This window comes from Cheilinus undulatus, linkage group 14 (genome assembly GCF_018320785.1).
Source record: "Cheilinus undulatus linkage group 14, ASM1832078v1, whole genome shotgun sequence".
Lineage (NCBI taxonomy): Eukaryota > Metazoa > Chordata > Actinopteri > Labriformes > Labridae > Cheilinus > Cheilinus undulatus.
This window is the reverse complement of record NC_054878.1, coordinates 43450634-43462337: the sequence shown is the minus strand read 5'-3', so window position 1 is coordinate 43462337 and position 11704 is coordinate 43450634. Positions and strand designations below refer to the sequence as shown.

The 11704-nt window shown below is 36.9% G+C and overlaps 1 protein-coding gene across 1 annotated transcript; it reads left to right on the top strand.

Annotated features, from left to right (window-relative positions):
• The first annotated feature begins 388 nt into the window (after positions 1-388).
• On the top strand, positions 389-11118 carry LOC121521726. The gene is made up of 8 exons (XM_041805876.1): positions 389-485; positions 630-953; positions 4697-4951; positions 6489-6554; positions 7423-7473; positions 7693-7779; positions 7859-7887; positions 10026-11118. The coding sequence occupies exons 1-8, from the start codon at positions 410-412 to the stop codon at positions 10128-10130; spliced, it is 993 nt and encodes a 330-aa protein (XP_041661810.1). The 5' UTR covers positions 389-409; the 3' UTR covers positions 10131-11118.
• Positions 11119-11704: the final 586 nt, after the last annotated feature.

Genomic DNA, 11704 nt, shown 5'->3' with positions numbered 1-11704 from the left:
AATGCTTATCTGCAGTTGTTGCCGCCAAGGGAGGAACAACCAGTTATTAGATTTAGGGGGAAATGACTGTTTCCAGGTAGGTTTTTTTCCCCATCATCATGAAATAATCATTTAAAAACTGCATTAGTGTTAACTCAGGTTATCTTTGTCTAAAAGTAAAATGTGTTTTATGATCTGAAACATCTAAGTTCGACAAATATGGAAGAAAATAAGAAAACAGGAAGAGGACAAACACTTACACAGCACTTTGAGCTCTGCACATCTGATAGCATGAAAGTGTGAGTGTTTAGGCTTCTGGTCAGAGATTAGGATTGTGCTTTATCATTCTGAGGAAATGATTCTTCACTAAAAGAAAGAAGAGTTTAATCCCTATCAAAAAGAGTTTATACACCTTGTCATTTAAGAGTGTATGAGCACAAGAAGCAAAATGGACCAACTCAAAGGACATCATGTTTGTCTGCTTCTGATTCTGCTTCTATTTACAGGTAAGAAAAACAGACACAAACCTTTAAAAGACTCACTACAATCTTTACTGTGGTATTTCAGCATCTAAGCTCAGCTGGAGACAGTTTAGGGTGTCCTTATGTGTATTATTAGTTTTTTTTTTTTCATATTTTGTCATTCCTCAGCAGTGGCAGGAAAAGACATTTCCTCCTTCTCACTCAAAATCAAAGACAAAGCGACGCTGCCGTGTGAAAATGTGATAAAAGATCAAAATAAGTGTGACCGGACATCTTGGCTTTTCACCCATACTTCTGTAAGGCCGACTGTGGAGCTCGTCCATCTTGGGCAGATAGCTAAAGCTAAATCCAACAAACTGGGCATCACTGAGGACTGCTCTCTGGTTATTAAAGAGGTCACATCTAAGGATACTGGCCAGTACGTCTGCAGACAGTTCACCAAATCAAACGAACAAGGTCTCTTCAGTTTGGTTCATCTCTCTGTTATTTCCAGTAAGTATTCAAACCCTAATCATTTCAGCTCTTTCTTTTTTTTAACCCTCGGTCCCTTGTAATTTTTATCTACATCTGTCCTTGTTTGTCCTGAAAACGGACATGCAGAAAGGTGCTAATAAAATAATTATTTTTCAACATTTTTTTTACTTTCACTGCTTCAGATCTCTTCAACTTCAACCCTGACCACTAAAAAATTTTTTTAAAAAATTCAATGTTACACGCTTTTAATGCCAGTTATTGTACACCATGTCACTGCTATTTTTTATGGTAAAAAACACAAAAACACCATAATTCCCATATAAAATGATCTAGAAAAAAATTTGTTTTTCAATAACTAGAGTCTGGGCCATGCCAATGATAAGTAGTAAAATTGATTTTGATGCATTGAAATTTTTTCTGTAGTGCCGAATGCCATATTTTAGCTACATCCACCCTTGTTTGTCCTGAAAACGGACATGCAGAAAGGTGTTAATAAAATACTCATTTTTCAACTTTTTTAAAAACTTTCACCGCTTCAGATCTCTTCAACAACTTCAACCCTGACTACTGAAAAAAATAAAAATAAAAAAAGTCAATGTTACACCCTTTTTATGCTACTTATTGTACACTATGCCTATAACTTGGATTCGTCCATGCTAAACAGATGAGTCCATCCGTGCGTAAAACACACCAGTTTTACCCTCCTTTTCTCGCTCTTCCTCCTCTACCAAATCTAATACGATTGAATGCATTTGTTCATGTTAGGTTTATTTTATGTACAGGCATAAAGAATCAGAGGATATATGTAGGATATAAACCACGAACACGCGCATTTCCACCTCTAACCAAAATGTGACCACAAATATGCCAATTACGTGCAGATATAAATGTACTGCATCTTTGAGATATGATATATTCTTACCTCTTGATCAAAAAGACCCATGCATCCTCATGCTTGTTGATCCACTTGCTATGAGGTGAGGGCAAAGTTGAAATTGTCCAAATGTCCCTCTTTCTTAGTCCCAGGCTGCAGAATCCACAGGTAACATATCCTAATGTAAACACTTCACTTACGGCATGTCTGCTTGTAAACATGCACGCAGATTCGCAGCCGATCACACAGATAGGAGTACGCAAACTTTTCCTTACACATCTAGCCCACTCTCAGACATCCATATCTTGCGGCATGAATCGGTTCATTTAATTCTGATTATGTTTAGCGGGTGAAATAGCGCTCCAAACACTCTGAGCACATGAAAGGAAAACCATGTCTGCGCTGCTGAAAAGGTTAAAATGGTGCGCTGCACTATCTGCTGGATCACTGTTTAATGGTGAAATTTAGATCCCTGGTGATCGACTGACTGCAAAAAAATTGGTGCTAAAAGTTGTTTTGGTGCCCTAGACACACAGTCAAAAAACGTGTTTTGAATGAAAGTCTATGTGTCCGATTTCGGACAAACAAGGCTGGATGTAGCTATTTCATGTCACGGGCGTTCTATGGGTGACACGGTTTTCATTTTTTTATTTTTTTTTAATATGAAGAAAAATAATAACTTTGGCCAAATTTGATGCCTCAATCTACAAAAATGTGACTATTAACTAAAAAAAAAAACGATGATTAAAATGATGAATGTCCTCAAAACGGACATAATAGGGACCGAGGGTTAAGATTTATTTTTGGACATTTTTGTGCCTTTATTAGATAGAGGAGGACAGTGGATAGAGTCAGAAACAGGGGCAAGAGTGGGGGAGAGACATGCGGTAAAGGGCCTTAGGCCGGATTTGAGCCCTGGCCACCCGCGTATATGGGGTGCGCCTTTAACCACTAGGCCACCTGCTCCCCGTTTCGGCTCTTTCTTACTAAAAGAATATACTTAAACATAAAAATAGGGGTGGACCAATGCTCGGCCTGGCTGATTTTCTGCATTTGGGCTACTTGTTTGGTTCTAAATATAGATTTTGGTAAATTACAATCCCGCTGTGACAAATATAAATAACAACAAAAGTCAACAACTGTCAGTCCTCAAAAACTCAAAACTGTATTCTCAATAGAACAGAAAGAACAAATCAGAAGTTAAAACTGAGACTTTTTACCATTTCATGAAAATATTAGCTCATTTTCAATTTCATGGCAGCAACACATCTCTAAAAAGTGGGACAGGGCCACGTTTCCTATTGTGCAGCTTCCCCTTTTCTTTTAACAGGAGTGTTTAAACATCTGCGAAGTGAGGAGGCCAGTTGATAAAGTTTTGGGAGAGGAATGTTGTCCCATTCTTGTCTGATTTAGGATTGTGGCTGCTCAGCAGCCTTGGGTCTTTGCTGGATTTTTCTTTTTATGATGCTTTCTACTGGTGAAAGGTCTGGACTGCCAGAAGGCCGGTTCAGGACCCGCACTCTTCTACTGTGAAGCCATGATGTTGTGACAGACGTGGTGTGTGGTTTAGCTTTGTCTTGCTGTAATAGTCAAGGCCTACCTTAAATGAGAAGTTGTCTGGATGGGAACATATGTTGCTCTTAAACCTCTCTCTACTTTTCAGCATTGATAGTTCCTGTCCAGTTGTGTGAGCTGCAGTGTCGACTAAAACTACGACTAAAAATGCTCGTCAACAGCCTTTTTCCATGACAAAAACAAGCAAAAGTAGATCTGTGATGACCAAAACTGACTAAGAGTAAATTTAGTTTTCATCAAGATGACTAAAACTAGATTAAATGTAATGTAGTTTTTGTTGGACATTCAAAATCTGATATTTCGCCACTGTGGGTAAATCTGTCAAAAAACAATGCATCTGTATCTATTCTGCCTCTCAGCTGTAGAAAGCAGGGAGCCCAGGTTTAGCAGAGCGCAGAGAACACACTACCATGATTTGGTTCCAGATTTAGGCAAGAAAATAAATGCTTGGACTAAAAGTAAAGACTAAAATGTGAGGACTTTTTATGGACTAAAACTAGACTTTAAACTTAAAAGGGTAGAAATGACCAAAATGTGACTAAAACTAAAAGACATTTCATCCAAAGACTAAGACTAAAATTAAAAATAGCTGCCAAAATTAACACTGGTAAACTGCCCAAGCCATAGACACTAATTCAGCCCCATACCATCAGACATGCAGGCTTTAGAACTGTGCTAGGATAACAAGCTGGATCGTTCTCATCTTTAGGTCAAAAATAATTTCAAATTTGATTCATGTGACCACAGAACAGTTTTCAATGTTGCCTCAATCCATTTTAAATGAGCTTTGGCCCAGAGAAGATGGCAGTATTTCAGGATTGTGTTCACATATCTCTTCTTTATTGCGTGATCCAGCTTTAACTGTCATTTGTGGATGGCATGGCCATCTGTGTCAACGGACAGTGATTTCTGGAAGTGTTACTGAGTCCAGGCTCAAATATCACAAACATCTGATATTGATCCCTTGTTCACCGAGATTTCTCCAGATTCTCTGAATCCATTGTTGATTTTATGGACCCCCCTATGTGTTTTTTTTACTTTTCAAGCCTTTATTCTTGCCCTGTCCTGAGTTTTTTTTAGATGTGTTGCTGCCATAAAATGTCTCAGTTTCAACATCTGATATGTTGTTTATGTTGGATAGTGAAAAACATTTGGGTTTGTGAGGTTTGACAATCATTGCATTCTGTACTAACCATGAGTTTTAGCCCCGAAAAATCAATACTGGTTGACCCTTGGTATAAAAACATTGTTTCAGTACTGACCTAACTCTGGCTCTTGTCTTCTTGTGTTCCATGTGTCTCCATCTCATTAGTAGGTGAATCTGGGGTGCCTGGTGTAACTGACTATCACTGTGTTGTGCATGGAAAGTGTGCACACACAGTGAAGTGGATTTATCGGACAAATACGACAGCTATAAAAACAGAAGACACGGACTGTTCATCCACTGTGTCATTTCAAACTGCTTTTCCTGTTGTGTCAATCTGGATGGATTCGCTGTATTGTAACGTGACGGACCAAAGAAACGGACAAACACTGCTGTGTAACCGCAGCACTTGTGTGTTAGCAGGTACATGTGGCTTTATTTGATTCATTTATCATGTAAAGATTTTGATATTCTCCCTTTTTCTTGTGAATTCCACATACTACGTCAGCACAGTGATGTAGATAAAAGCACACTCCAGAGAAAATCGTTACGCAAATGTCAGGATGCCAGGAAAAAGAAGAAACTGAGACAACTTTGATGGAAACTAGTGAAATATCTGTGAAAAAGAGACTGGAAAAATGGATGAAAGTTGGCAAAAAAAAAAAAAAAAGATTAAAAGTGGCAACAATTGATTGAAAAGGAAAATATGGGGGAAAACAGGTGGGAAGAAATGGCAACACAGGGTGGAAAGTGACAAAACAGGTTAAAAGTAGCAAAACAAACTGGCAAAAATGGGCAGAAATGAGTAAAAAGGGGTCAAAATGGCAAAAAAAAAAAAAAAAAAAGTTGCAAAGATGGGCAAAAAGCAGCACATATTGGTTGAAAGTTGTAAAACCTTGGGAAGAATGGCAAAAAGAAGCAAACATTGGATAGAAGTGGCAAAAAAAAGTGGGGAGAAAGTTTAAGAATTGGATAATAGTTGTAAAAAAGCCAAGCAAAACAGACCAAAAGAAGTGGCATCAATGGTTTTAAAGTGACAAACTTTAGCAAACAAAGACAAAGAAAAAGCAGCAGAAATTGGATAGAAGTGACATAAAGAAATGGCAAAAATGGGTCACAGAAGGCAAAAAAGAGGCAAAAAGGTAAAGAATACAGGGTTAACAAGTGGCAAAAATTAGTGAAAGTGGCAAAACAAGTGTTAAAATGGGTTAACCTTTAGAAAAAAGAAGAGGGAGAAAAAAAATTGTTGCCACTTCAAATTTGTTAGAAGCGGCAAAAGAGGTTTTAAAAAATGGGTTGAAAGTGACGAAAAAGAAAGTGACAAAAACAGGTTAAATATGGCAAAAAGCAGCAAAATCTTGGCAAATGAAGGCAAATCAGAGCAAACACTGGCTAAAAGTGGAATAAAGATTCAGCAAAAATGGATCACAATGGATCAAAACTGTCAAAAAACAGGTGGCAAAATAGTTTAAATTTGGCAACAAGAAGTTGCAAAAAGCAGCAAAACTGTTTAGAAGTGGCAGAAAGAATTAGCAAAAATTGGAGGAAAAAGTGGTGAAACAGGGGCGAACAATTTCAACAGGCCCAGGAAGTGCTTCTGATCCACACATGCATTGATAACAGCAATAAATCACAGCGGGAGGGTAAATTCTCTGGGTTTATAAGGGGTCAATTCTCTGGGTTTGTCGGGGGCCTGGTCAACTCTCTAGGCAGACCTGACTGTAGTCATCTATCATTCACTCTGCTGCACTAAAAAAAGATAGTTTGAAATTGTCACGTGTCCATGACTGTATTTGTACTCTTCTCTCACCGCCATAACTCAAAATTAGCCATATATCTCCACTCCAGACACAGAGCTGTGGACACAGAGTATGTGGAATTTTCAGGTCAGTCTCTTTGAGCAGTAAAAGATGTTGTTTTAACAGTTTTCTTGTGTTTTCATTCTAATTGAATGCAACAGGATCAAAAGGAGACCTATCTGCTGGAAATCGTACAGTTGAAGATGGAGAAATCCAAACTAAAGCAGGTACTAAACCGCTTCTATATGTCATGTAAATCACTGTAACCATGGTAACTGTTAGTCTGTCTCGACTTCTTGCATATTATCAGGCTGAACACAACTCCTGTGATACATCACTTCACATGATTATTCATTGTTGGCCTGTTTTGGGTTCACACTACAGTCTAAAGACGGACAAATGACAGGTTGTTCCTACTATGTCATAACAGCCTTTCCCTTAAGGCCTGTGATCTATTTATCAATATTAGTAGCATTTTACTGTCAGATGCTCCCTGCCATAGCTGCAAATGCTGTGATGGCAGTTTTAAAATGCTCATACAAGTCATTTCTAAGGATTTTTGAATCACTGTAAGAGCCATTATCCACAAATGGGAAAAATTGGAACAATAGTCAACCTTGCCAGAAGTGGCTGGCCAATCAAAATGACTCCAAGAGTGCATGGACAACTCATCCAGGAGGTTGCAGAAGAACCCAGAACATTTAAAGAACTGCAGGCCTCACTAGACTCAGCTAAGAGTTCATGACTCAACCATAAGAAAGAGACTGGGCAACAATGGCATCATGGGAGAGTTCCAAGGCCAAAACCACTGCTGACCAATAAGAACACAAAGGCTCTGACCAGAGAAACACTTGTAAGCTATACGTCCTGTTCCATCTGGAGTAAAACTAACAGGATTTCATCAAAAGACCATCATAGCAGCAGTCAAACATGGTGGTGCTAGTGTGATGTGTGAAAAGACTTTCTATCCTCTCCATTTTACTCACCCTTAATTTTTAGTGACCTTTTTCTCTCGTTTACACTCATTTAAACTAGTAGAGTTGATCATTCCATCGATGTTGTTCTTTCTTATGTTTCTGCTCATTTAATGGAAAGGAAACTGTCCAGAAAGCAAGCCAGTAGAGGACGACGCTCCAACAAAAGCAGGTAAAGAATAAAAGTATTGGATGTCTGTCATCAGATGGAGTGTCTGTCTGTTGGCAGAGATGTTCTATTGTACACAGATGTCTGTCTCTCTGTATGACGTCGATATTAAATATCATCTACTTGGCTCTATGTGAAGAAATATGGTTTTTATCTACAGGTTTCTGTATCGTTCAAAACCTTTAAACAAAATGATCATAATGTTTTTATTCTAATTTCCAGCTTGGTTCAGGATGAGTGCTTTCTGTGTGGGGTTGATGGTTCTTATAATGATTGTAGTGATGGTCAACGTATGGATAAGAACCAAAGGTGAGAAAATTCAACTTCAATAAACCAGAAGATTTGATAATCCTGGATTTAATCTGATGAAACTCTTCTGCTCTTATAGGAAAGAAAACACGAAGGAATCACAGTGCAGTGAGTAGACCACTTTTATCAAAACAACAAATGAATTTTATCTATATTTGATAGGGTATAATTTCACCTTTTTCAAAATGTAAACCTATTTTCTTTAAGCAGAATGACCCTTTTATTGGTAATTTTAACAATGTGGGCTCCCTCAACTTAAAAACATAGAAAAGTAAAGCAAGGATGCTGGAAATAAAGTAGAAGTAAGCTGAAACAACACTGAGAGAAAAAGATGATTGTGAAAAGAGGAAAAAGCAGAAGCAACAAAAATGGGTTAGTGGAAAGTAGTGGCAAAAAATGAAGAAAATTGGTTAAAATGGGTTTAAGGGGCAACAATGGTGGCAAAAAGCAGCATGAACTGGTGAAATGGGCTAAAGAATTCCACAAATAAATAATTTCAACATCAAAAAAGCAACAGAAATGGGTTAAAATTGATATTAAAAAGTTACAAAACGTGTAAAGTCCAAAGAGTGGCTTACTAAAGCTCATGTCGCCAAAGCTAACATAGCCAAAGATAACAGAGCTACATAGCTTAAGCAGCTAAAGCTAATTTCACAAAGCAAGCTATGTAAGCTATGTATCCATGTTATCTGCATAGCCATTTTAGCTTTAGCTACATTTGCTAAAGCTCATGTTGCAAAAATTAACTAAGTTATTGATAACGGCGCTATGTAGCTAATGTAACTAAAGCTAAGCTCACAAAGCAGCTACATAAGCAACATGTCTATGTTATCTGTGAAGCTTAGTAAGCTTTAGCTACATTTGCTAAAGCTCATGTTTCAAAAGTAAATTAAGTTTTAGATACCAGAGCGATGTATCTAATGTAGCTAAAGTTAAGCTCACAAAGCAGCTACATTAGCAACATGTCTATGTTATCTGTGAAGCTAAGTTAGCTGTAGCTATGTTTGCTAAAGCTCTTGTTTTAAAAAGTGAATTAAGTTATAGATAACACAGCTATGTGGCTAATGTAGGTAAAGCTAAGCTCACAAAGCAGCTACATCATATACACATATACATGATATACATAGCTATGTTAAGTATAGCTGTGTTTGCTAAAGCTCATGTTTCAAAAGTGAATTAAGTTATAGATAACAGAGCTATGTAGCTAATGTAGCTAAAGCTAAGCTTACAAAGCAGCTACATCAAATACATATGTACATGATCTTCATAGCTATGTTAGCTATAGCTGTGTTTGCTAAAGCTCATGTTTCAAAAGTGAATTAAGTTATAGATAACAGAGCTATGTAGCTAATGTAGCTAAAGCTAAACTTACAAAGCAGCTACATCAAATACATATATACATGATATACAAAGCTATGTTAACTATAGCTGTGTTTGCTAAAGCTCATGTTTCAAAAGTGAATTAAATTATAAATTACAGAGCTATGTAGCTAATGTAGCTCAAGCTAAGCTGGCAAAGCAACTACATAAAATACATATATACATGATCTATGTAGCTACATTAGCTATAGCTTTTTTTTGCTAAATCATAAGTTGCAAAAGCTAACTTTGCTATAGTAACAGGGCTATGTAGCTGATGTAGCTAAGCTAAGCTCACAAAACAGCTATGTAACATATGTATCTATGTTATCTGCGTAGCTATGTTAGCTTTAGCTGTGTTTGCTGAAGCTCATATTGCAAAATCAAACTTAGCTACATTGCTATATAAATGAACTTTACTTACTTACTAGCTTTGTTAGTTTTAGCTAAAGCTAACAAAGCTAAAGCAAGCCGCCTTATGTGTAACTTTTTCTAAAACTGATTTGTATTTAATCCCAGATGAGATCACTGACATTTTTTGTTTGTGTAATTTTTTTTTATTCTGTGATGCTTGTAATGTTTTTATTCCATGAATGTGACTGCCACACTTTGTTTATGACTAAAGTTTTTTTTTTTTTTTTTTTTTCCAAATGATGGCACTTCCTCTCTGAGAGATACAGCATCTGCAGCCAGACCTCTCTCGAACAGGAAGTACATTTTTGACAGCAAAAAAAATACAGCATGAAACAAAAAGAGTTTAAATGCAGAATAGTAGAATTTCCAAAAGAGAAGATTAATCTTTACTGAAAAATGTTAATAATGTAACAGTCCTTAATATCTGAATTGTAAGGAATAATTTGAAATAAGTTGCTGTTTTCTTTTCACAGGTACAAAATGATGATGATGATGGAATGTATGATTCTGTCCTCTATGAGAACCCTGAAGGTCTCAACGCCACCGTCAGACTGGGCCGATCAAAGACCAACATGTAAGACATGAATGCCGATCTCTGGCCCTCAAATTCTCCTTCGCTTCGACTGTTCATGTCTCCAGCATGTGGCCCTCTTTGAAAAAAGTCTGGACGCTCCTGGTGCAGCTTTCATACGTTCTTACTGAAGTTTCTTTCCTACAAATGACATTTGTTATGAATTTTAGCACTTATGTTCACATGCTGGTTGCCTTTTTGTGAAGAATGCAAACTTTTTTAAACTTGGTGTGATTCCATTTTAAATTTGACTGAGTCAGTATCAGCAGATAATAGCTTAGTAAATAGGGGATTATGGGATTTGTGGGTATGAAAATAGCTGCTGATATTTACAACCAGTATTTTGGCCATAAAAATCTTCCTATATCAGCTGAAGCATTTTTTTTTTCATGATTCATTACACTCAATGTCTGTTTTAAAGGATCAGTATTGACTAAAGGTATTTTTGTCATTTTTAGCATGTTAGATATCAAAAAATCAAATAATGTGCATCCCTTGAAAGTTCAGATGAAATTCAAATAACAGTGACAAAGTTCTTCCTAATAGAATGAAAATGAGGGATGAAAAATCACCACCTTGATGGAGTAAGTAAACTATATACAGAAGTAGAAAACAAAGACTCCCCCACACTGTTGTCTGCTATTGCATTTCCATTCATGTCCCAACATTTTTGGTACTCAGACCTTGATCTGGTTGTTTCCTTTAATGAGGATGAAGGTCTGAGTAATGCAAAAATCTGAAGCAGCGCTGTACATCAGTGGGCTGTGCTGTAGAAGCGTGCAGGATTGTATGACTGTTGATTTCTCTCATTTTCACCTCTCCAGGTGTGCTAAAGGTTCTTTAAAGTTCTTTGAATATCTATTTTTGAAATCATTACTTTTTTGTTGAATCATCCACATTGTTTTCTATTATCACTGTAGTGTTCCATGTCTGCTCTGTAGTCCCTGATTTCTGACTGCTGTGTTTATGATGTGTTTGGCTCTGAGCTCAGTTAAAGGTGCAGTGTGTTATATTTAGCCCACTAGCATTTAGCTGAACAAACTTGGTAAATAAAGCAAAACATTTCTAAGACAATCTAACTAAATAAGTGTTTAGTCATCTAAATTCAAAAATAGCTATTTTGAGAAAAACAACTCAGAATAAACTTTTAATTCATACATAGGGAGGGTCCCCTCCATGGATGCCGCTGTCTTGGATTTTTACATGTTTCCATGGTAACATAGAGGAAAAAAGGATAAATTAAGTTTTTGTATTGGATTGGATTGGATTGTACATTACAGCTACACATTAAATTCAACTGGTTGCCACAGTTTCCAGCAGAGAAATGCAATATAGAACCCACTTCTAGATGTTGATATTCAGTTTTACACACTGCACTTTTAAAACTGTTCTGGTGTGACTGATTTTTACAACAGATTTAGGGGTTTTGTGAAAACTGGGATTTGTGGGAAGAAGACTATGAGAAATGTGTCTTAGCAGTTGAAAACTGTAAAAACTGTAAAATCATGCTGTATGATTCCAATTAACAGTTCTTATGTGCTTAATAAAGTTTGTATCATTTACAGTTCACTTGAATGTTTC